Genomic DNA, 26,670 nt, shown 5'->3' with positions numbered 1-26,670 from the left:
TTGGCTCTCCTTTGTCTAACCTACTTGCTACCTCCTCAAAGAATTCTAACAGATTTGTCAGGCATGACCTCCCCTTGATGAAACCATGCTGACTTTGCCCGATTTTACCATGCACTTCCATGCACTGCAATCTTATCCTTAATAATGGACTCTAAAATCTTATAGGGCTGGAGGAGACCACAGAAACAGAAATGGGGCCAAAGCGATCTTAATACCAAATTAAGAACTTTAAATTGGATGTGCAGGAAGACCAGAGTCAATAAATGACAGGATGGATAAGTTAATAGAATCTACTGTGGGTTAGGGTGTGGGCAGCAGAGGTTTAGATGGGCTAAAGTTTATGGAGGTTAGAAGATGTGAGGCCAGCCAGGTGAGCATTAGAATAGTTGAGTCTGGAGATGATCAAGGAATGGATGAGTGAGTTAGGAAGATGACATTAGTAATTACAGCTTTATTTAGTAAGAAATGTACCATTAAGAATAATTATTGTTAAAGAAGATCACATGATCTGTTGTAACCAATAGGAGAGTAGCATAGGCTACCTCATCAGTGAGTACAGAGATAGAGATGGAGTTGGAGTTGAAAACAAATGTGTAGTTGCTGCTGAGTACATTGTAAATAAACTTAATGTTTCCACCCAAGAAGTGTTCTCAGATCAACTCTATCACTAATAGTACAACTCAGCCACCTACAACAATAACCTTACAGAGGTGGATGTGGCTGCTCTTTGAGGTGGAGAGGATATAGATTTGGAAGCTCAACTCAGGTCCAACAGATTGCCAAGGTTGTAAGCAATCTAGTTCAACCTGAGACACTGGCCAGGGAAGAGAAAGTAAAAGGCACAGAGTTGGTGGCAGGGACCAATGACAGTGGCTTAGGTCTTAGCAATATTGCGGTTCATGCAGAGCTGGATGACAGAGACCATGGAGGAACTGAGAGAGTTGGTGGAGACATGGATCTGGATGTTGCCAAAAAAACCATCACTGGACATGGGTCATTGGATAGGTAGGAAAGAAACAGCAGTTTCGCTGAACTGGACATGGGGTAGAGGCATTGGAGAAGGTAGCTGATTAACCATGTCAAAGACTGCGTAAGGGATGTGAAAAACAAGCACAATGGCCACAGTCACAGGGGATGTCATGCACAACTTTGATTAGAGGCATCTCAGTGTTGTAGCAGGGGTGGAAAATTGGTTGGACAGATTCAAACATGAAGGGCTGAGAAAAATGAAAAAGGCTATGGGAGATAACAGCATGTTCAAGGGCTTACAAAGGTAAGGAAGTTAATGGGCAGTAATATAGGCCAGGATTTTTCCCTTGGACTCGTCGGGGGCGGGCAGGAGCGATCGCGAAGACGACCACCACCTGCGATCAGGACCAGACCATGATTTCACGCTGGGGGCCCAATTAAGGCTGGCCCAGCTTGAAATGCGCACAGCAGCGCTCAGTGCTACCTGTGTGGGGGGAGCGGTGGGGGAGGAAGGCAAGAGCGCAAGTTCGAGCATGCACGCGGGTGCACGCTGGAATAGCTCCCTGAGGCACAGCTGCCTCAGGGACATGAAAACATGAAAAATTAAAAATAAATGTTTTTACAATGTTATCAAACATGTCCCCTCATGTGACTTTGAGCAAGGACATCTTATTAATGAAATAGTAAAACTGTTATTTTATTTTTAATTGCCTTTGGAAATCTCATCCCGCTCATGGATGAGGTTTCCTAAAAAATGCAAAGGACGCTTGGCCTTTTCACCTTCCTGCCCACTGTAAGGTTGGATGCGCAGTGAAAAGTTTCTTTCAATTATAATTTTAATGGCCTTAATAGGCCTTTAATTGTCGGCGGACGTGCTGCCGACTCCTGTGCGCACCAGCCGACTGAAATATTGCGCGAGTGCACAATGACGTCGGGGCGCTTGCCCGACCTCATTGCACGTCATTTTACACTCAGTCAGGTCGGGCACGTGCCTGCCTGACAAGTGTTATATTCTGGCCATGGAAATGTAAGGAGGCTCTGAGTGGGAGAAGGGATGTGATATTCAAAGCTCAAAGTAAATGTAGCTTGAAGGAAGTGTGCTGGTGAAATGTAGCTTGGGACCTCCAAAACCAGATGATTATTCTTGTAATATTGCAATTTGTCAACTTTCAGAATTCTGTGTATTAAACATGCCCTCTGATTTCACGAAAAATTAATCCTGATGAAAATGTGATGCTATGGCATGATGCTCCTCATGGATTCAATATTTTAGCACCAAAATTATTAATGGAAGAATATTATGATTTAAATATGTGCTCTAAGCAGTTATGTGTTCAATTGACAACCACTAACCTACTGCCTGGGGCTTTTACATCATCTTTAATTAATTGCAGTTCTGCTGGCTGCGATAATTACATCATATAAAATATAAATAAAAGCACTTTGTAAGGAAAGAATCTTTACACAAAATTGAAGAGTTTCCCTCACCAGGAGAATCTGAGCACAGAGATCAAAAAGCCCAATTTCCAGTGCTCCAGATTTTCCAGACATTAAAGTGAACATCTGCAATACCAAGAATGCTGCGAATCAGATTTGATGTTCTTTCTGCCCCATTCTCTGATTGGCTTTCAATGTGAGTGGGTCACCAATCCAGGTGCAGCATCTTGCAGCTACAGGGCTAATGGGCTCTTTGGTTTAAGGGTTGAACGTCATGTCTTCCAAGCTAGCTGACCCAAAGCCTCTGCAGGGAAGGAGGTCCACATGCACACTGAACTATCCACAAACAGAATGCATTGATAGGTGACAGCAATGTGTAAACCAGTTTGCATCTCAGTACACTTGGTGGGGGGGGGAAATTAGCTTAGAGGATAAACTGGTATAGCTACATGTCTGGCTGTGAGCCTATCAGTTGGCTAACTGAATCTGAGATGTAAAGTAGAACATTCTGTTCCCAGGATTACAACAATACCTTAGGCAAAATGCAAATTACTTGATTTCAAACAGAAGTATGGCCTAAAAGAATGGAATATTTGCTTTAGCCAAACTGCCTTAGAACTTCCCTCCATACAGTTCAGGAAGCTTCTCGAGGCTATCACTCCATCAGCCAAACTAATAGTTCAATAAAGCAGCAGGTGAGATTTTGAAAAATGAGATCAGTCTGTGCAAGCATTCTTCTACAAACGGATAAGTCTATGCTTTACTGGCTGTGCAGCGATTTGAAAAGAAAATAAAGAGTGGGTGTGTATTTAAAACTGTAATACTTTCTCCTAAGGCTTTTAATCGATAGCAATTTAATAACAATAGTAGAAAGGGCTGGTTTTCTAAACAAACGAACTATCCATACCACCTCACCTGCTGGGAAAACATATTAGGAAATCACAGACACGCTTTCCCACGATTTCCCAATATATATACTTTCAGCTCCATGACACGAAAGAGCATGTTAAAAATCAGCCATTACTTTCTGAACCAGAAGTTGAACATGTGCAAACATTTTTCTTACCCCAGAGAGCCATAAAGATGGAGAAAAAGACAGTAGCGGGATTGTCAAACAAATGGCTGGCACGTGCTGTGGCACAAGCAGTACTGAGGTACCAATAGTCACAGGACTTGTCACAGAGCGGGCACATGGTGAAGTTATTCTGCTCATCACACATCTCTAGACTGAAACAATACAAAAGAAAAAGAATATTGAACATCTGTGTTTAATCCTAAATGTTATTTTAAATTAAGTGAGCAGTCTCTGATATGGATTACAATGCATAAAAAGAAAGCTCTTTTCAATCTCCTCCAGTTTTAAAGCTAATTGTTTTATTCCCATTATATTTCTCCTTTGCTACCCACTATTTCTTGATTGAGAGGATGGCCAAGACAGCAGCCCTGATTGACTCTCAATCCCATTATAGTGACAGTAAAAGGACAATCGGGGAAGAGATAAGGACCCCACAAGGTTTAAACCGAGGTGAAATAATGGATTGTGCTAAAATTAACAACTCATAGCTAGGCCTACAAGAGAGGCTGAGGCCCTCAATTAAAAAGTACAATGACAGCACTAGAATATGCAAAAAACAATCCAATGCAATTGTATTATTGTGAAATGTGGATTGTTTTATATATATCTTGAGTTACTGAGGGAAAAATGGATGGCAGAAAAATCAAAGCATTTTCAGTAATTTATGGGAACCTGGGCCAGGATATAGAGGTTGGCGAGCGTGGGGGCAGGGACCGCTCACCGACGCAAAAACTGACACAGGGTGACATCAGGCGGAACTCCTGACACCACCCCGTGTCATTTCAATTGTCAGGTCAGCGGGGGCGCAGCCAAATCAGCTGTGCACCCGCCGACCTCTCAACGGCCAATTGAGACCATTTAAAAAATAATTGAACTAGTTAATGGACCTGCCCATCCAACCTTAAAGTTGGCGGGCAGGCCGGGAGCCCTAGCGGGCTTCAGAAAAAGCATGAAACCTCATCCATGGGCGGGATGAGGTTTCATGTAGGTTTTTAAAAATTTAATAAAAGTTTGAATGAAAGTGATGGACATGTCCCAACTCATGGGACAGTGTCACATGAGGTGACATGTTAGGGAAATTTTAATTTTGTGCATTGACCATTTTTGAGTTTGGTGCTGATCACCCTGAGGCAGCACTTAGCCTCAGGGAGATCTGTGCATTCTTTTGTGTGCAATGGCAAAAGAGCACACTCCCGGCTAAAGGAAGCCACCCCCCCCGGCCCGCACAGGGAGCACATAGCGCTTCCTGGCAGATGTCACGATGGGTGGGCCTTAATTGGCCCGCCCATGTAAAATGGTGGTGCGCCCCCAATAGATGTTTAATATATTATAGGTAAATTATACAGTACTGAAGATTAAAGGACTATACTGTACCTCCAACAAAACTTTACTTCCTGCTGTCAGCTTGCTATGATAAATTTATATTCCCATATCTATACTAAAAACTTCCTGTTTAAATTGCTCAAGCTATTATTGCAACCTCCTGCCAGTGGCAATATTGTAATGTCTCAATTACATGTCTTGTAGCTGCCTAGTCTGCATAGCTTGTGCTGCAGAGAAACTGCAATATTTTACCCAGTCCTGGTTCTCTGCACCCTCGGATAACTTGTCTTTAATTTATTCTATCTTTGTTCTAGGATAACGCCCTTGCACTTAAAATTGTAATTTCTGAATTCGTATTTAAAATAGTAAGAAAAGTTGTGTGGGCAATGGGTAGCAGTTCACGCAGAGATATTAAAGGGGTCAGCAAGTTTAGAGCCATAAGTATGCATGTGCTTACTGATTGCCATATTGGGGCCTTATTACTCCGAGCAGGGCCCGAGAAATGGATGCTGAGCAGATCAATTTCTAGGCCATTAAGTACAAATAGCTTGAACTGCGAATTGTACTTGCTGATCATAAGAAATTCAGGATTAACCTCTTTACCCAGGGAGTGAAGCCAATGTGGAAATTGCTACCACATGGAACTATTGAAGTGAATAGCAGAGATACATTTAAGGGGAAGCTGGCTAAGAACATGAGGGAGAAAGGAATAGAAGATATGCTGATAGGGTGAGATCATGTAGGGTGGGGGGAGACTTGTGTGGAACATAAACACTAGTTGGGCCAAATGGCCTGTTTCTGTGCTGTAAATGTATGTAATATTATATGAATGTATGCAATAATACTTTCTGGTAGATAACATAAATTATTGTTCTCAACTTAAGGAAATGCAGGACTTTAAATCCACATAATAGATTGCATTATTTTAGTAGAATTAGCATTTATTATTTTCAGTCCTTAATAATAGTTAGATTATAAACAATATCTCATTTTTTTGATTAAAATAAAATTTTACCTCGGTATATCATTGCCTATTGTAACACAACCATAAAAAAACACTATTATCCCAACCAGTGACGCTGGCATCAGCAGTTGAGTGTACAGTCCCAACCAGGCAAAGTACAGTCCAATCTTCTCTCCAAAATACTTCCTATGAAAGATGGGAATGTTAACAAATTAGTAAACAATTTAGTCTAATTGAAATATCATTAAACCTGTCGGGGTTAAGATAAAACAGTCTGGAGTAAATATACTGATCCCATAGTCCCAGTAAGGAACTGTGCTCAAAAGGACCCCACATTGAAAGATTACTTCTACAATGTAGTCCTATCTCTGACTCACCCATCCTTCAAGCGTGGTTCCTCGATGGGAACATGGATCAGAGAATTTACACACCAAAAATTATCTGATTTTACTTGACTAACTTAAGCACACACAGCAACCAGGATCAATCAAATAAATTCTTGCCTTGACTTATCATCAAATGCATTTCAAAATTCACGAAGCGTAATCCTGTTTACCTGTTTATTATTTAACTTAAACATAATTATAAACCATGTGTTTAAGGGAACAGCACAGTTATATGGTTGGGGTGGGGGGGTGGGGGGGGGTGGCGGTGGGGTGGGGGTGTGGTTGGTGGTTAGTGGCATAGTGGGAATGTCACTGGACTAGCAATCTAGAGGCCCAGAACACAGGTTCAAATCCCACCATGGCATCTGGTTGAGTTTAAATTCAATTAATAAATCTAGAGCTAACAGCTAGTCTCAGTAACACTGACCATAAATGCAATTGTCAAAACCCATCAGCCTAACTAATGAGGAAACCTGGTGTCCTTGTCTGGCCTACATGTGACTCCAGACCCACAGCAATGTGGTTGATTCCTAACTGCCCTCTGAAATGGCCTGGCAAGCCACTCAGTTGTATCAAGCAAGAAGGAATGAAACCAGACAGAACACACGGCATCAACCAAGGTACTGAAAACAACAATGGCACACCCAGCCCTGTTGACCCTGCCACTCACCATCCTGACATGGAAATATATTGCCGTTCTTTCACTGCCACTGGGTCAAAATCCTGGAACTTCCTCCCTAACAGCATCATGGGTGTAGCTACACTACATGGACTGCAGCAGTGTCTTATACAAGTTCAACATGACCTCCTTATTCTTGTACGCAATGCCTCTATTAATAAAGCCTAAGATACTATATGTTCTATTAACTGCTGTCTCAACATGACCTGTATACAGAGGTCCCTCTGTTCCTGCGCCTCCTTTAGAGTTTCTCCCTTTATCTTATACTGTCTCTCCATATTCTTCCTGCCTAAATAAATCACCTCATGCTTCCCTGCATTGAACTTCATATGCCACTTGTCTGCCCATACCATCACATGCCTATGTCTGTTTGAAGTTCAAGACTACCCTCATCACAGTTGACAATATCCCCAATCTTTGTATCATCTGCAAATTTTGAAATCGTTCCCTGAACATGAAAGTCTAGGTTATTAATATATGTCAGGAAGAGCAAGGGCCCGAACACTGACCGCTGGGGAACTCCACTACAAACCTTCCTCCAGTCCATAAAACAACCATTTATCACTATTCTCTGTTTCCTATCACTCACCCAATTTCTTATCCAATGCCTACTTTCCCTTTTATTCCATGAGCTAGAATTTTGCTCACACATTTGTTGTGGGCACTGTATCAAATACCTTTTGAAAATACACCACATCAACAGCATTGCCCAGATCAATCTTCTCTGTTACCTCCTCAAAAAAACTCCAGCAAGACATTGGGATTCCCTTTTATTTTAGCTGCCAGCCTCTTTTCATGCTCTCTCCTTGCTTTTCTTATTAGTTTTTTTTTCACTGACCCTGTGGTCCTTCTGTATTCAGCCTGATTTTCCATTGTATTTTCTACCTGACATCTGTCATACGCGCACTTCTTCCTTTTCATCTTCACCTCTATCTCTCTCATCATCCAGGGTGTTCTAGATTTATTTGTCCTACATTTTCCCTTCAAAGGAATATATTTGACATTGCCTGCAATACTGTCTCTTTGAAGGCTGCCCATGGTTCAGCCACTGTCTTTTCTGCCATCATTGGATTCCAAATCACTTGACTCAAGATGCATTCTCATCCCATCAAAGCTGGCTCTCCCCAAATTAATTATCCCAGCTCTGGATTGTTCCTTGCCTTTTTCTATAGCCAACCTAAACCTTACAATACAATGGTTACCGTTCCCTAAGTGCTCTCCCACTGATATTTGATCCACTTGGACCAACTCATTCCCCAGAACCAGATCCAGCAGTGCCTGATCTCTTGTTGGACTGGGAACATACTGCTGCAGAAAATTATCTTGCACACATTTCAGGAACTCCCGCCCCTCTTGTCCCTTTGCACTATTCCTATCCCAGCCTATCTTTGGATAATTGAAGTCCCCCATTGTAAGTACCCTATAGTTTTTGCACCTCTCTGTAATTTCTTTGCAGATTTGTTTCTCTATAACCCTTCTGCTAGTTCATGGTCTATATACTGCACCATTAATGTTACTGCACCTTTTTCATTCCTTACCTCTAGCCAGAGAGATTCCATCCTTGACCCCTCTGGAACATCCACTCTCTCCAGTACTGTAATACCATCTTTAATCAATACTGCCACTCCCACCACCTTTTCCTCCTTTTCTGTCACTCTCAAACCCCTTGTACCCAGGAATATTTAACGGCCAGCCCTGCTCTCCTTTGAGCCAGGTCTCTGTTATAGCAATAATATCATAATTCCATTTACCAACCTGTGCCTGTAGTTCTCCAATCTTATTAACCATACTCTGTGCATTCACGTACATGTGCATTAACCCTGATTTAGGCTTTTTTACTTTCCCCCTTACTCTGACCCCACCTAATGACTTCTATTGCCTACTCTAATTCAATCAAACTCTCCAAGTATTCTATTTACCTTGATACTACTCTCTGATATGTCCTCCTTATCAGTTGATACTTCTCTACTTCCCACTGCCAGTTTTTCTCCTCTCCACTCTGAATTTTCCCTCAGGTTCCCATCCCCCTGCCAATCTAATTTAAATCCTCCCCAACAGCCCTAGTAAACCTCCCCACAAAGTCATTAGTCCTAGTCCTGTTAAGGTGTAATCTGTCCTTCTTGTACAGGTCGCACCTGCCCCAGAACCGATCCCAAAGCCTAAGAAATCCTACTCCATTTCCCTGTTCAATCTTCCTACTTTTATGCTCACTAGCTGGGAGTAATCCTGAAATTACTGCTCGAAGTCCTGCTTTTTGGTTCCCTTCCTAAGTCCCTAAAATCTGCTTTCAGCACCTCATCCCTTTCCAACCTATGTCATTGTTCCCAATGTAGACCACGACCTCTGCCTGTTCACTCTCTCCCAAAAGAATGTTCTGCAGCAGCTCTGAGACTTCCTTCACCCTGGCACCAGGGAGGCAGCATACCATCCTGGAGTCACATATACAGCTGTAGAAACGCCTGTCTGTTCACCTATGAAATCCCCTACTACTATATCACTTCCACTCTTCCTCCTGCCCTCCTGTGCAGCTAAGCCACCCATGGTGCCTCGAACTTGGCTCTTGCTACAGTCCTCTGAGGGACCATCTCACTCACCAGTATCTAAAAGGGAAAAATGATTAGAGAGTGAGATAGCCTCAGGGGATCCCTGCACTGCCTGCCTATTTCTCTTAGACACTCTGGCAGTCACCCATTCACTCTCTGCCTGTGTACTTCTTAATTACAGTGTGGCCACCTCTCTAAATTTTTTATCCACGTAATCCTCAGCCTTGCGGATGCACCACAGTGACGCCAGCTGCTGCTTGAGTTCCACAACCCAGAGCTCAAGTTTCAGCAGCTGGTGACACTTCTGCAGACGTAGTCATTGAGGACACTTTGTGCCTGTACAACTTCCCACATCCTGCAGGATGCATACTCCACATGGCTGAGCTGCACTGATATACCTTAAACTTTATATAAAGTGTTTACTACAGTATGGTATAATATAATAACTCACCTGTCACTCACCAATCGTCTCCTCTGTGCTGAGTCTGGAAAGGCCTATACCTACTAACCAATCAACTTACGGGACTCCTGTGACATCACTTTTATATCTTATCTGTAATTTCGTGGCTCTCTCGCTCTGCTGCTTTATGGGTTCCAAGCTCCAATTTAAGCACTCAAATGCACCCAAAGAAGCACTCCAGTGCAGACCTCATTAAGGCTTTGGTCCAAACATGGACAAATTAACTGAACACAAGAGCTGAGGTGAGAGTGAATACCCTTGATTTCGTGCAGCATTTGAGTGAGGGTGGCATCAAGGAGCCCTAGCAAAACTGGAGTCTACAGGAATAAGGCAGAAAACTCTCCACTAGCACAAAAGAAGATGGTTGTGGTTGTTTGATGTCAATCATCACAGTCCCAGGACATCATTGCAGGAGTTCCTCAGGGTTGTGTCCTCGGCCCAACCATCTTCAGCTGCTTCATCAATGAACTTCCCTCCATCATAAGGTCAGAAGTGGGGATGTTCGTTGATGATTGCACAATGTTCTGCACCATTTGCGATTCCTCAGATACTGAAGTAGCCCATGCCCATGTGCAGCAACATTCAGGCTTGGGCTGATAAGTGGCAAGTAACATTTGTGCCACACAAGTGCCAGGCAATGACCATCTCCAACAAGAGAGAATCCAACCATCCCCCCTTGATATTCAATTGCATTACCATCAATGAACCCACCCCCCCTGCCCAACCACCCCGACTATCAACATCCTGGGGGTTACCATTGACCAGAAAATGAACTGGACTATCCATATAAATACTATGGCCACAAGAGCAGGTCAGAGGCTAGGAATCCTATTGTGAGTAACTCACCTCCTGACACCCCAAAGCCTGTCCACCATCTACAAGGCACAAGTCAGGAGTGTGATGGAATACTCTCCACTTACCTGGATAAGTACAGCTCCAACAACACTCAAGAAGCTTGACACCATCCAACAAAGCAGCTCCATTGTTTGGCACCCCATCCACAAACATTCACTCCCTCTACCATGGACACACAGTAGCAGCAGTGTGTACCATCTGCAAGATGTACTGCAGGAACTCACCAAGCCACCATGGACAACACCTTCTAAACCCATGACCACTGCTATCTAGAAAAACAAGGACAGCAGGCACATGGGAACACCACCACCTGCAAGTTCCACTCCAAACCACACACCAAGCTGACTTGGAAATATATCGCTGTTCCTTCACTGTCACTGTCACTGGTTCAAAATCCTGGGACTCCCTCTTAATAGCACTGTGGGTGTATCTACAGCACAAGGACTGCAGCAGTTCAAGAAGGCAGCTCGCCACCACCTTTTCAAAGGAAATAGGGAAGAGCAATAAATGCTGGCCAAGCCATTGATGCCCATATACCGCAAAAGAATTGTTAAAAATAAACAGAATGCCTTATATTTTAGCATTCCTACCGGACCGCCATACAATGGGAGTGCATATCAGGAATTGAGGTGCAGATGTCTGCTTGTCTGGTTTAGTGGCCACATCATTTATGGATTATTAATTTTAGTGGGCAGCATCTTATGCAGGCCAGGATTCAGCCAAGCTCCAAGAATGAATTCCAGATAAGTGCTCCCACCACACAGAGCTCTGCACTGGTTATACCTAATTATAATAGTTACGTTAATGCTCTTTCAGCAAACTATTAATTTCTCAATATCCATAACTGTACCATTATGTGATGCTTTAAAACAATACAGTCATTACAATTAAGAAACATTTCTCAGGTATTTCCAAAGGAAGAGCATTTCAAAAACTACCTTATCAGGTCAATTGGTTGGTATTTATAAAACACTCCATATCGTGCCCATTCTTGATACAGCACCTGTAAGGTAAATTAAAAACATTAATATTTTATAAGAGTAGTTTTCTGGTCTCTTCACTAACAAATGGTTATGATAAATTGAAAGCTAAATAGCTCAATTTTCATGAAGTCAGTAGCTTCAAGTTTCTGGTTGTTGACTATTGTGAATCTAGTGGCCAAAATGAATGCATCCTTGTGTCTTATTTACAAGGTGATAATGTTTTAGGAGGTCAGGCCCTTTGGTGCCCAATGTAAAAACACTAGGGTTAAACTGTGAGAGGCTTTGACCAGGATTTTCTGGTCCTGTTCTCGGTGGGTTGGAAAATTTGATGGACCAGCCGAATGTCTGTTAACTTCAGGCGGGAATTTCCAGTCCCGCAGTGGATAGGACCAGAAAATCCTGGTCTTCGCCTCTGGTATGGAGACCTATTAAATGGGAACATGAGTGACAGAGTGGATTATAACCCTACAGAGCCAATTCTGCCAACAACCCAACCAGCTGCTAAAGAAAAATGCTGCAGATAAAAACAGAAAATGCTGGAATAATTCAGCAGGCCTGGCAGCATCTGTGGAGAGAGAAACAGAGTTAACGTTTTGAGTCCGTATGACTTCTTCAGAACTAAAGAGTAGAAATGTGATAGATTTTATATCTCTTAAGATAGCGTTGGAGCAGGTAGAACAAAATAAAAGATCGTGGATATGTGGGAGCTCAGGGGCAATTTACAAAAATGTCATGGACACAAGACAAAGGGAATGTTAATGGTAATGTTAAAGAATAAAGAAGGTGCTGATAGTAGCATGAAGGCAAGATAGCAGAATGTCTTAATAGCAGCCCAAGGATCAAGGTTCAGTGCTATGAAAGCAAAACATAAAAACAAGTGACAGGTGGCCCTGTTGAGGTGGGTGGGGGGGGGGGGGGGGGGGGGGCGCTGCGGGGTGGAGGGGGGCGGTGGGGGGTGGCGGTGGTTTGCAGGCGAATGGGAGAAAAGGATTAAAAGAATAAATAATAAATTAATAATTAAATACAAATTTTAAAAAATAGATTAAAAAGGAGGTACAGATGGAGGAGCGAGTTCATGGCCTGAAGTTGTTGAGCTCAACGTTATGTCTGGAAGGCTGGAAAGTGTCTAATCAGAAGCTGAGCTGCTGTTCCACCAGTTTGTATTGAACTTCATTGGAGCATTTCAACAGGCCATGAAAGAACATGTGGGCAAGAGAGCAAGATGGTGTGTTGAAATGGAAAGTGACAGGAAGGCCTGAGTTATGCTTGCGGACTGAGCGATGGTGTTCCACAGAGCGGTCACCTAGTCTGCATTTAGTCTCCCCAGTGCAGAGAAGACTGCATTGGGAGCAGCGAATACAGTGGACCAATTTGAAGGAGATGCAAATAAAGTGCTGCCTCACCTGAAAAGAGTGTTTGGAGCATTAGTGAGGAAGGAGGAGGTAAAGGGGCAGGTGTCACACTTTCTGTAATTGCATGGGAAAGTGGTGTGGGAAGGGGATGAGGAGTTGTGGGTGATGGAGGAGTGGGCCAGGGTGTGACAGAGGGAATGGTCCTTATGGAATGCTGACAGAGGGGGTGAGGGGAAGATGTGTTTGGTGGTGGCAACATGCTGGAGTTGGCGGAAATGGTGGAGAATGATCCTTTGAATGTGGAGGCTGGTGAGGTGAAAAGTGAGGACAAGGGGGACCCTATCATGTTTCTGGAAGGGAGGGGAAGGGGTGAGGGCAGGGGTGCATGAGATGGGTCGGACATGTTGAGGGCCTTGCATCCCTTGGTTAAGGAAAATGGGAGACATGTCAGAAGCGCCGTTTTGGAAGGTAGCATCATTGAAACAGATGCATCGGAGGTGGAGAAACTGGGAGAATGGGATGGAGTCCTTACCCGACGTAGGGTGTGAAGAACTGTAGTCGAGGTAGCTGTGGGAGTCAGTGGGTATGTAATGAATATTGATAGCCTATCATTAGAAATGGAGACAGGGAGGTCAATTAAGGGAAGGGAAGTGTCAGAGATAGACCACGTGAAGGTGAGAGAGGGGTGGAAATTGGAAGCAAAATCGATAAATTTTTCCAGGTCCAAACGAGAGCATGAAGCGGCACCGATACAATAAAAAAAATGTATCGAGAAAAAGTTGTGGGATGGGGCCTGAGTAGGACTGGTGAATGGAATGTTCCACATAACCCACATAAAGACAGGCATAACTGGGGCCCATGCAGGTACCCATAAACATATCTTTTATTTATGAGACAAGTTAAAGGAGAAATTGTTCATTGAGAGAACAAGTTTAGCCAGACGGAGGAAAGTGGCTGTCAATAGGGTTTGTTTGGGCCTCTGTTCAAGGAAGAAGCTAGTGGGGGATGGAGATGTAGAGGGAATGGATGTCTGTAGTGAAGAGGAGGCAATTTGGGCCAGGAAAAATTGTTGATATGATGAAGGGCATCAGAGGAATCACAAATATAGGTGGAAAGAGACTGGACAAGGGGAGGGCAAATGGAATCAAGATAGGAAGAAATGAGTTCCATAGGGCAGGAACAGGCTGACATGATGGGTCAATCAGGACAGTCCTGTTTGTGGATTTTGGGAAGGAGATAGAAGCAGACTGTGCGGGATTGGGAGACTGAGGTTGGAAGCTGTGTGGGGAGATTTCCAGAGGAGATGAGGTCACTGACAGTCCTGGAAGCAATGGCTTGATGTTCGGTGGTGGGGCATGGTCCAGGGGGAGGTAGGAGGAAGTGTCTGAGAGTTGACGCTCAGCCTCTGAGAGGTAGAGGTCAGTACGCCAGACAACAACAGCACAACGCTTGTCGGCAGATTTGATAACAAAGTCAGGGTTGGACCTGAGAGAAAGGAGTGTAGTAAGTTCAGGAGGAGACAGATTGGAGTGGGTGAGAGGAGCAGAGAAATTAAGATGGGTGATGTCATGCCAACAGTTCTCAATGAAACCAGGAGTGAGAGGCCAGAGGGAGGGGTGCAGGTATAAAATATTGCAGATCCTGGAAATCTGAAATAAAACCTAAAACTGCTGGAAATGCTGAATATCTCCAGCATTCAATTTTGATCATATCTACTGAGTGCCAACACATTACAACAGTTAACTAAATCTCTGATTCTACAGGCTTTTGATAAATGGGAGCTAATGTGGTGAACAGTGATGAACAAAGTACTTGCCCATTAGTGGACCATTAGCTGTTAGAGTAACGATGTTGAAACCTACTTCAACATTAGACAGACTGAGAGAGGCTGAATATGAGCATTTTAAAACATGCTACTGATTAATTTGGATCTGGCTTCTGATTGTCTCTCGTTATTTGCCTGCAAGTTTAATCCTAATTGTGTTTCTCCTATTCTATATGGATCGCATAGGATATATGGCCCCAACCAGACTCTGCCAGAGTTTATGCTCCACTTAAGTCTCCTCCCATCTATCATGTAACTCTCCATCGTCTTCTCCCTCATACACTTGTCTAATTTCCCCTTAAATACATCTGTATTATTTGATTCAATCACTCCCTGTGGCAGCGAGTTCCACATTCTCACCACTCTGGGTAAGGAGGTTTCTTTTGAATTCCCTATTGCATATGCCTTTCACATTCTTTCTAATTTCCCCTTTCTCTTGTATTTCTGTCTCCCTGTTGCCTTTGCACGCTTGAGGCTAATTTTCCTCAATATGTGTTAGTGAAACATGTGCCAAAGAGCCATTAACACTGGCTGTGCTTAATGTATATTCTTTGTGGCATCTCTGCCATGGGCTGGAAGCTCCCCTATAAAACATGGGAAAGCTTTAAAATCATAAGTAAATGACACAAGATTTATATGATAATTCTTAAAAACTGGTAGAATACCCAGTATTCAGGGGGAGAAATTATGAGGAAAGGATTGTAATTTAAATACCTCCACCTGCATTCCATACAATTGTTCTGCAGTTTCCCGTTTTGGCCTGCAAGTGTGTCATTCACAAATATTTCCTTGTCATAAACACCCAGAAAGTGGCATTTAAGGACAAGAAAATTATCCTCACCATTTTTGTAAATGAGAGATAAAAACATACAGATAGAGGTAATGACCCACTTCAATCAGTACATTTGCTTCTATGGCTGTAGATATTGTTGTGCAATTATTTTTCACCATTGTAAGAGAACTTGGTAATTTTCTCATGCGAGATAGGTTTTCTTAAAGTATTCTTCAGAACGGAAGCAAATTAAAACTGACTAAAATTACACATCAGAGATGCCAAAAAATAGTGCATTTCAGATAATTTTGACTTCTCCTTTCAGATGGTGCCTTTCACCAAATGGTCAAATATTTGCATAAGAGTTGTGAAACAATGTGTTGCTCAAAATCATTAAAATATTGTCCATATGCTTGCACCCACACCTCTGAAAACACTTAGAGAGTTTTGTTCTAATAAATAAAGACTTATTGACAACCCTACCTTGCGTTCATTCTCTTCTGAATCACTTTCTTCATAATCACCCTTTAAAAACAAATATTATATGGGATTACTTAGAATGTCCAGCACAGAAACAGGCCATTCAGCCCAACTGCTCCATACAAAACTTCTCCCACTCCTCTTCAATTAACCCTATTAGCATAACCGTCTGCTCTTTTCCCCCCTCATGTGGTTATCTAGCTTTCCACGAAATGCATCTGTTTTATTCACCTTAAATACTCCTAATGGTAGCGTGTTTCACATTCACTAGTGACTTCCACATCCAAATTAATGCAGCCCATCGTGATGGGAAACATGGGCCCAAATAATTGTGGAAGGGTCCTGATTCTGATTCCCAGAGGCAACAAAAATACCCCTGATTAAGTTGGGGGGCGGAAGGGGCTGACGAGGGATTCCTGGTGACAGGGTGTCAATTAGACTCACTAATGAGCCAACTGACACACAATATCCGTGAACCCACCACAATTTAGTGGTGGCGCAGGGGTTAAATGGGAGCTACATGGCTTTCTTGCACCCCCGGAAGGCTGCCCAGGTTTGCCAGCAGCCTCCTGGGGCATGTGGGTGGATCCCTCACAGACAGGAACTTCGTGCCCATCGTAGAAAAAAGGGTGGGGGGGAATGTTGCCACTGAAACCCACCGCCCTGCCTTTGCCTCTGACCCCCCACCTTCCCTGTCTCCCATGACCCCCAACCCGCGATCCCCATCCCGGCTTCACTCACCGTTGGTCTGGGGTCTGACCCTGATCCTGGACCTCTGATGGGTACATTGCTGCCTGTTACTACCACTCTCGCTGGCACTGATGGCATGAAGATCTGTCAACCAATCCAGTGGTTGGGACTTCTGCCACTGGGGACCTGAATCACGGAAGGCCTGATGGTGACTACTTAAGTGCCTGAAGGGCACTTGATTCCTTTGAGCTTCCCATACAGACTTCACGGAGGGTTTCCCACCGGTTCCCTAACCAGTAGGTGTGACCACCTTTGGCCTGACAGAATCCTGGCCATTCAATATTTTACTTAATGTGAGTTAATATAACTAATGACTCTACTGGCCCGGGTAAACATTTGTTGCTTGCTATGTATTTTTCTTTCCCTTATCAAAACAATTTTATTTTCTTAGCTTTTCAGGTCTCCAAGCATCATGCACCATATCATAAATTGTTCCCAGATTTCTCCTGCCAAGATCCAGTTCTTAATTTGGACTCTCTGAGGATTATTCTGACTTTAGCCGGTAGTGTGAAACGGGAATATCATAACAGCTGCCTATTATATATCCCTCCCAATTTTTGTTCCCATTCTCTTCAGATCTTTGACTTCAAAATGCTAACTGCAATGGAAATAAAAAAGGTGACTGCTTCCTAATCGCCAATTTTACATTCCCCCCGAAGTCAGAATTACCCCCATCTAAATAACTCTCCTTAAACTTCTACCCTTGCTTGTTTTCATTCACCATTTGCCCATAATGATGTTCCATCATTCACTGGAGCAAACCTATGGTCTGGCACCAAGCCACACATTGCTGTGTACTTCTACATCACCCCCTTTAGAAAACCATGCACTGCAGTAAATGTCATACTTACATCATGAAGAGGGTAAGCTGAATCGTAAACTCCATTTGCTATTAAAGTGGTGATACCTGAAAACAAATTTATAGTTAGAACCAAGAAAATTGCCATTACACTCAAGCCTGCAATGGAGTCAAAACTCAGCAGTATCGTATCTTATAACCATAGCTTCCAGTCACAGATTTACCAGTGTCCCACCTTACAACAGTAACCTCGAGTCAAGTCTTCACGAGTATCACAGCCTACAATAATCGCAGAGTTAGGCCTCACTAATATCTCAGCCAAGAACCAAAGGCCGGATTCAAAGACTGCACTACAGCTTGCAGTATAAGTCCAGCATGACATGAAACTACTTTCCAAAAGTGTCCCAAATGTCCACAGGACCTCCTCAAAACTTTAAAAGGTTACTAATAATGTTTTCAATGTTAGAAGGAAGTGAACACTAGTACCCAATCCTTTTGGCACTGACAATTAGTGAACTGGAAGCAGAGCAGTGTACCAAGACCCAAAAGTACAGACATCATCTGTGGCTGACCTAAGTGCAACCTAAATGATGCACAGTCAATCTCCACTCTGCTAGCTGCATCCCACATTCCACAGATATTGGTCTCTGACTTACAGCTGCAGTATAAGCATAACCTAAGGCACAGGGGATTTGACATTACACTCTGTAAACGTTAATGTGTGAAATTCAATTCTTTGTGACTACTTTTGCAATTAAAATAGCAGTCAAAAGCATTTCATGTGAGTTTCTTAAGTATATACTCCCCTTAATATCAAGGCAGCATTTGACAGAATGTGGCATCAAGGAGCCCTAGCAAAACTGGAGTTAATGGGAATCAGGGGGAAAACTCTTCGCTGATTGAAGTCATACATAGCACAAAGGGAGATGGTTGTGGTTGTTGGAGTTCAATCATCTCAGTCCCAGGACATCACTGCAGGAGTTCCTCAGGGTAGTGTCCTCAGCCCTACCATCTTCAGCTGCTTCACCAATGACCTTCCTTCCATTATAAGGTCAGAAGTAGGCATTTTCGCTGATAATTGCACAAAGTTCCACACCATTTGTGACACCTCAGATACTAAAGTAGTCAATGTCCAAGCAATACCTGGACAATATCCAGGTTTAGGTTAACAAGTGGCAAGTAACATTTACGCCACACAAGTGTCAGGCAAGGACCATCTCCAACAAGAGAGAATTAAACCATTACCCATTGACATTCAATGGCATTAACACTGCTGACCCCCAACTATCAACATCCTGGGGGTTTCCATTAAGCAGAAACAGAACTGGACTAGCCATATAAGTACTATGGCCACAAGAACAGGTCAGAGGCTAGGAATCCTGTGGTGAGTAACTCACCTCCTGGCTCCCCAAAGCCTGTCCACCATCTACAAGGCACAAGTCAGGAGTGTAATGGAATACTCTCCACTTGCCTGGATGAGTGCAGCTCCCACAACACTCAAGAAACTTGACACCATCCAAGACAAAGCAGCTCCATTGTTTGGCACCCCATCCACAAACGTTCACTCCCTCCACCACGGACACACAGTAACAGCAGCGTGTACCATCTACAAGATGTACTGCAGGAACTCACCAAGCCACCACAGACAACACCTTCCAAACCCATGGCCACTATTATCCAGAAAGACAAGGGCAGCAGACACATGGGAACACCACCATCTGGAAGTTCCCCTCCAAGTCACTCACCATCCTGACTTTGAAATATATCACTGTTCCTTCACTGTCGCTGGGTCAAAATCCTGGAACTCTCTCCCTAACAGCACGGTGGGTGCGCCTACACCACAAGGACTGCAATGGTTCAAGAAAGCAGCTCACCACCACCTTCTCAAGGACAATTAGAGATGGGCAATAAATGCTGGCCCAGCCAGTGACACCCACCTCCCATAAATGAATAAAAAAAACACATTGTAATTTCAGGGGCAGACTCATTTATAATACCCATGAACTCCAAATAGCTTGCTGATTTAGTTGGACAATCTGTGCAGTTTTCAACCAATATCAATAGTGACAATAATATGTCCTCTACAAAACAGAACAGGTTCCATTGCAAGAAATAGGTGAGTATTTGGACTGCAAGAGCAATCCAAAATATTGTCACATTAGTTCAGTTCAATAGGTTACCATAATTTCTCTCAGCTAACTCTTCATTCTCTGTTTTACAGCTGATGGTGACAGGCAGCCTAAGGATGCAGATCTTTTAGTTGGAACTTCTGTTTACATGAGATTGTAAGGTATCACAATAGTGTTGTGAGTGTCAATAAGCAGTGTTGCCATTTATAATGGAGCATCAAGATTTAATTTGCATCAAGTCAGCATTCCTAATGTAGCTCACAGAGGGAATTTCAAATCATGTCGTGAAAGCCAATCGCAAGAAAATCCCTTTCATCCACTGCACAACCCAACATCGGAACAGCACTGGGCCACTCAGCACTTCAAACATTCTGCCATTGAATTAGATCATGGCTGATCAGTACCCTAATGCTATCAGCCTCTCCTGCTTCAGTAACCTTGACTGCTGTGCCTAAGGAAAATCTAGTAATCAGAATTTTGAAATTTTCAACTGACTTTGTCTCAAGAGCTTTCTAAGGAGAGAGTTCCAGGGTTCAATTACCCATTGTTTGAAGAAATACTTCCTAACAACATCCCTAAATGTCTCAGCTCTAATTCTATGTCCTCTTGTTCTGGCCTCCCTCACCAAAGGTTTCTATCTATTCTGTCTGCCCTATTAATACATTTGATCATCTTAAATATTTCACCACAAAATCACCACATAATCTTCACTGTTGAACTCTGTTGTACTCAAACACAGTCTGTAATCTCATGGCCCGGCGTATCCATAAGACCGTAAGACATGAGAGCAGAAGTTAGGCCAATCAGTCCATTGAGTCTGCTCTGGCATTCAATCATGGCTGACAAGTTTCTCAACCCCGTTCCCCCGCCTTCTCCCCATAACCTTTGATCCCCTTACCAATCAAGAACCTATCTATCTCGGTCTTAAATACACTCAATGACCCGGCCTCCACAGCCTTCTGTGGCAATGAATTCCATAGATTCACCACTCTCTGGCTAAAGAAGTTTCTCCTCATCTCTGTTCTAAAAGGTCTTCCCTTTACTCTGAGGCTGTGCCCTCGGGTCCTAGTCTCTCCTACTAATGGAAACATCTTCCCCACGTCCACTCTATCCAGCCCTTTCAGTATCCTGTAAGTTTCAATCAGATCCCCCCTCATCTTTCTAAACTCCATCGAGTATAGACCCAGAGTTCTCAAATGTTCCTCATATGTTAAGCCTTTCATTCCTGGGATCATTCTCGTGAACCTCCTCTAGACCTCCAGGGCCAGCACATCCTTCCTGAGATACAGGGCCCAAAATTGCTCACAATATTCTAAATGTGGTCTGACCAGAGCCTTATAAAGCCTCAGCAGCACATCCCTGCATTTACATTCTAGTCCTCTCGAAATAAATGCCAACATTGCATTTGCCTTCCTAACTACCAACTCAACCTGCAAGTTAACCTTAAGAGAATCCTGGACTAGGAATCCCAAGTCTCTTTGCATTCCAGATTTCTGAATTCTCTCCCCATTTAGAAAATGGTCCATGCCTCTATTCTTCCTACCAAAGTGCATGACCTCACACTTCCCAACATTGTATTCCATCTGCCACTTCTTTGCCCATTCTCCTAACCTGTCCAAATCCTTCTGCAGCCTCCCCGCCTCCTCAATACTACCTGTCCCTCCACCTATCTTTGTATCATCTGCAAACTTAGCCAGAATGCCCTCAGTTCCTTCATCTAGATCATTAATGGAAAAAGTGAAAAGTTGTGGTCCCAACACTGACCCCTGCGGAACTCCACTAGTCACCAGCTGCCATCCTGAGAAGGACCCCCTTATCCCTACTCTCTGCCTCCTGCCAGACAGCCAATCTTCTATTCATGCCAGTACCTTGCCTCTAACACCATGGGCTTTTATCTTACTGAGCAGCCTCCTGTGTGGCACCTTGTCAAAGGCCTTCTGGAAGTCCAAGTAGATAACATCCATTGGCTCTCCTTTGTCTAACCTACTCGTTACCTCCTCAAAGAATTCTAACAGATTTGTCAGGCATGACCACCCCTTGATGAAACCATGCTGACTTTGCCCTATTTTACCATGCACTTCCAAGTATTCTGAAATCTCATCCTTAATAATGGACTCTAAAATCTTACCAACGACCGAGGTCAGGCTAATCGGGCCCGTATTGTCCCGTCTTTTGCCTCACTCCCTTCTTAAACAGGGGGGTTACATTAGCGATTTTCCAGTCCTCTGAGACCCTCCCTGACTCCAGTGATTCCTGAATGATCACCACTAACGCCTCCACTATCTCTTCAGCTATCTCCTTCAGAACTCTGGGGTGTAATCCATCTGGTCCAGGTGATTTATCCACCTTCAGACCTTTCAGTTTTCCTAGCACCTTCTCCTTGGTAATGGCCACCATACTCACCTCTGCCCCCCCGAATCTCTTGAACTTTGGGGATGTCACTCATGTCTTCCACTGTGAAGACTGACGCAAAGAACCTATTCAGCTCCTCCGCCATTTCTTTGTTCCCCAGTACTACTTCCCCAGCGTCATTTTCCAGCGGCCCAATGTCCACTTTTGCCTCTCTCTCACCCTTTATATATCTAAAAAAAACTCTTGCAACCTTCTTTTATATTACTGGCTAGTTTACCCTCATAATTAATCTTCTCCCTCCTTATTTCTTTTTTAGTTGTCCTCTGTTGGTCTTTGTAGGCTTCCCAATCCCCTGGTTTCCCACTGCTTTTCGCCGCATTTTATGCTTTCTCTTTAGCTTTTATGCTGTCCCTGACTTCCCTTGTCAGCCATCGTTGCCTCGTCCTTCCTTTAGTATGCTTCTTCTTCCTAGGGATGAATTTTTGCTGTGTCTCCCAAATTACTCCCAGAAACTCCTGCCAATGCTGTTCCACTGTCTTTCCTGCTAGGCTCATCTCCCAGTCAATTCTGGCCAGCTCCTCCCGCATGCCTTTATTCAACTATAATACCGTTACATCTGATTCCAGCTTTTTCCTCTCAAATTGCAGGGTAAATTCTATCATATTATGGTCACTTCCTCCTAAGGGTTCCTTCACCTTAAGCTCCCTTATCAAATCTGCCTCATTACACATCACTAAATCTGGAATTGCCTGTTCCCTAGTGGGCTCCACCACAAGCTGCTCCAAAAAGCCATCTCGTAGACATTCCACAAATTCCTCTTCTTGGGATCCACTACCAACCTGATTTTCCCAGTCTACCTGCATATTGAAATCCCCCACGATCACTGTAACCTTGCCTTTCTTACACACCTTTTCCATCTCCTGGTGTATCTTGTGCCCCACATCCTGACTACTGTTCGGAGGCCTGTACATAACTCCCATTATGGTTTTTTTTACCTTTGCGGTTCCTCAACTCTACCCACACAGATTCTACATCATCTGACCCTACATCATTTCTTGCTATCGATTTCATTTCATTTCTTACTAACAAAGCAACCCCACCCCCTCTGCCAACCTGCTTACCTTTTCGATAGGATGTATATCCTTGGATATTTAGCTCCCAGTCCTGATCCCCTTGCAGCCATGTCTCCGTAATGCCTACCACATCATACCTGCCAATTTCAACATGCGCCACAAGCTCAGTTACCTTATTCTGTATACTCTGTGCATCAGATACAACACCTTCAGTCCTGTATTTCCCATCCCCTTTCTCATTGTCATCCCTTTATCTGATGTGCATGAAGTTAGATTCCTAGCCCTTTCCAAACACTCTGTCCTATTTTATGTTCTGGAGACTTTAATAGCCTCTCCTGGGCTCTCCTTTCTTTTCAGTTTTTCATAATTTTCCATGAAGTTGAATCCATCCCCCACACGCTAACCTGCTGCTTTGTTTCCCATTAGTCATACTTCCTGGAGTTTTACCCTTCCCTCCCACTCTACCATTACCATCAAGCCAGGAAATCAACCCTGGCTCAAGGAAGAGTGCAGGAGGGCATGTCAGGAACAGCATAAAATATACCTAAAAATTAGGTGTCAACCTGGTGAAGCTATAACACAGGACTACTTGCATGCCAAACAACATAAGCAATAAGTGATAGGCAGGGCTAATCGATGCCACGACCAACGGATCAGATCTAAGCTCTGCAGTCCTGCCACATCCAGTCATGAATGGTGGTGGACAATTAAACAACTCACTGGAGGAGGAGGCTCCACAAATATCCCCAGCCTCAATGATGGAGGAGCCCAGAACAACAGCGCAAATGATAAGGCTGAAGCATTTGCAACAATCTTCAGCCAGAAGTGCTGAGTGGATGATCCATCTTGGCCTCCTCCGGAGATCCCCAGCATCATAGATGCCAGTCTTCAGCCAATTTGATTCACTCCACATGGTATCAAAAAACAGCTGAAGGCATTGGGTACTGCAAAGGCTATGGGCCCTGACAATATTCTGGTAATAATACTGAAGGCTTGTGCTCCAGAACTTGCTACACCCCTAGCCAAGCTGTTCAAGTTTGGCTACAACACTGGCATCTACCCGGCTACGTGGAAAATTGCCCAGGTTTGTCCTGTACACAAAAAGCAGGCCAAATCCAACCTGGCCAATTAATCCAACTTGGCCAATTATTGCCTCATCAGCCTGCTCTCCATCATCAGTAAAGTAATGGAAGGGGTCATCAACAGTGCTATCAGGCGGCATTCGCTTAGCAATAACCTGCTCACTGATGCCCAGTTTGGGTTCCGCCAGGGCCCCTCAACTCATGTCCTCATTACAACCTTGGTTCAAACGTGGACAAAAGAACTGAACTCCTGAGGTGAGATGAGAGTGACTGCCCTTGCCATCAAGGCAGCATTTGACAGAGTGTGGCATCAAGGGGTCCTAGCAAAACTGGAGTTAATGGGAATCAGGGGGAAAACTCTCCACTGGTTGGAGTCACACCTAGCACAAAGGAAGGTGGTTGTGGTTGTTGGAGATCAGTCACCTCAGCTCCAGGACATCACTGCATGAGTTCCTCAGGTTAGTGTCCTCGGCCCAACCACCTTCAGCTGCTTCATCAATGACCTTCCTTCCATCATAAGGTCAGAAGTGGGCATGTTCGTTGACAATTGCACAATGTTCAGTACAATTTGAGACTCCTCAGATACTGAAGCAGCCCATGTCTGAACGCAGCAAGACCTGGACAATATCCAGGCTTGGGCTGACAAGTGGCAAGTAACATTCGCACCACACAAGTGTCAGGCAATGGCCATCTCCAACAAGTGAGAATCCAACCATCGCTCCTTGACATTCAATGACATTACCATCACTGAATCCCCCACCATCAACACCTTGGGGGTTACCATTGACCAGAAACTGAACTGGACTAGCTATTAAATATTGTAGCTACAAGAGCAGGTCAGAGGCTAGGAATTCTGCGATATGTAACTCACTTCCTGACTCCCCAAAGCCTGTCCACCATCTACAAGGCACAAGTCAGGAGTGTGATGGGATACTCCCCACTTGCCTGGATGTGTACAGCTCCCACAACACTCAGGAAGCTTGACACCATCCAGGACAAAGCAGCACGCTTGATTGGCACCACATCCACAAACATCCACTCCCTCCACCACTGCGCACAGTAGCAGCAGTGTGTACCATCTACAAGTTGCACTGCAGGAATTCACCAAGGCTCCTTAGACAGCACCTTCCAAACCCACCATCACTACCATCTAGAAGGACAAGGGCAGCAGATAGATGGGAACACCACCTGGAAGTTCCTCCAAATCATTCACCACCCTGAGTTGGAAATGTATCACCGTTCCTTCATTGTCGCTGGGTCAAAATCCTGGAACTCCCTTCCTAGCAGCACTGTGGGTGTACCTACACCACATGGACTGCAGCAGTTAAAAAAGGCAGCTCACCACCACCTTCTCAAGGCATTTAGGGATCGGCAATAAATTCTGGCCCAGCCAGTGATGCCCACATGCTGTGAATGAATAAAAAAGTGTCACATCTCACTGGGGATAGTACGCTGTCATCTCAAGCCTCACTGTTCCCCCAGCCATGACAAGTGACCAAATCACCAGATTTCCCCAATTCTGCCTAACTGTTTAATTTAACTTAACAGAATACGAGCACCAGGTAATAAGTAAATAACTGTACATTGAACAAGGTGTCTTTAAATCGTGGCAAAAGAAAGAAAAATGAAGTGCTAACTTCTAACACTCTAGCTTAAACTCTATCCCCTTCTTAAATCCCAATACACACACACACACACACACACACACACACACACACGACGCACAAAACATGGATTTTAAGGGTGGGATAAAACAGTTCAATCACACCAATCCAGGATACAGGATTTGATGGGTTGATTTTGATTGATGTCTTCCAAATTCCTTTCAGTTCTTGTTGATGATACGAGGTGGTTTTCCACCACTTTCAGCATTTAGTTCACTGGTTGATAACTTGCTTTTCAATGTCTCTAACAGCGCTTTTCTTATTTTCCTTTTTACAGGGATTCATCAGAGAGAGCAGGTTATAGAGGTATGAGGAAGAGAGATTTTAGATGTTTTCTGCTGCCCTGCTCTTCGCACAAACCCTGGTCACATGATCATGAGCCCATTAAATGCTGTTGTCAGGCAGATCCCTTGGTCCAGAACTCCTTCCCGGCACCATTCTATCTTTCATGGCACACTCTGTTCCAGGTATGCAACATTGTATATATCTCTTATTCTGTTCCAGTGGACATGTCTTTCAACTTTCAGCCATCGTAATTCTGGCCTGAATTTTTCAGTCGGCAGGTGGGCTCAGCCGGAACATGCAGGGGCAGTCGCAGAGCCGACCGCTACCTGCCATTGGCTCCGTGTCGCCATTTTACACAGACGGGACAATTAATGCCCACCCAGCGTAAGATGGGGAAGAGTGCTTCAATCTCCCTGAGGCACAGAGCTGCCTC

At 43.9% G+C, this 26,670-nt stretch overlaps 1 protein-coding gene across 5 annotated transcripts in view; it reads right to left on the bottom strand.

The window, feature by feature from the left end:
* ano2b (anoctamin 2b) overlaps positions 1 to 26,670 on the bottom strand; it is a 175,670-nt gene that overhangs the window by 83,429 nt on the left and 65,571 nt on the right. For all 5 annotated transcript variants that reach the window (XM_041202729.1, XM_041202730.1, XM_041202733.1 and 2 more), the window contains 5 exons: positions 17,705 to 17,760; positions 16,107 to 16,148; positions 11,630 to 11,694; positions 5,820 to 5,954; positions 3,473 to 3,633 (listed from right to left, as the gene is read on the bottom strand). In XM_041202729.1, coding sequence (XP_041058663.1) covers positions 3,473 to 3,633; positions 5,820 to 5,954; positions 11,630 to 11,694; positions 16,107 to 16,148; positions 17,705 to 17,760 — 459 coding nt within the window. The remainder of the gene's footprint in view (positions 1 to 3,472; positions 3,634 to 5,819; positions 5,955 to 11,629; positions 11,695 to 16,106; positions 16,149 to 17,704; positions 17,761 to 26,670) is intronic.

The sequence above is a fragment of the Carcharodon carcharias genome, chromosome 13 (assembly GCF_017639515.1).
Source record: "Carcharodon carcharias isolate sCarCar2 chromosome 13, sCarCar2.pri, whole genome shotgun sequence".
Taxonomy (NCBI): Eukaryota; Metazoa; Chordata; class Chondrichthyes; order Lamniformes; family Lamnidae; genus Carcharodon; species Carcharodon carcharias.
Note: the sequence above shows the minus strand (reverse complement) of the source record. Positions and strands in the feature narration are given on the sequence as shown.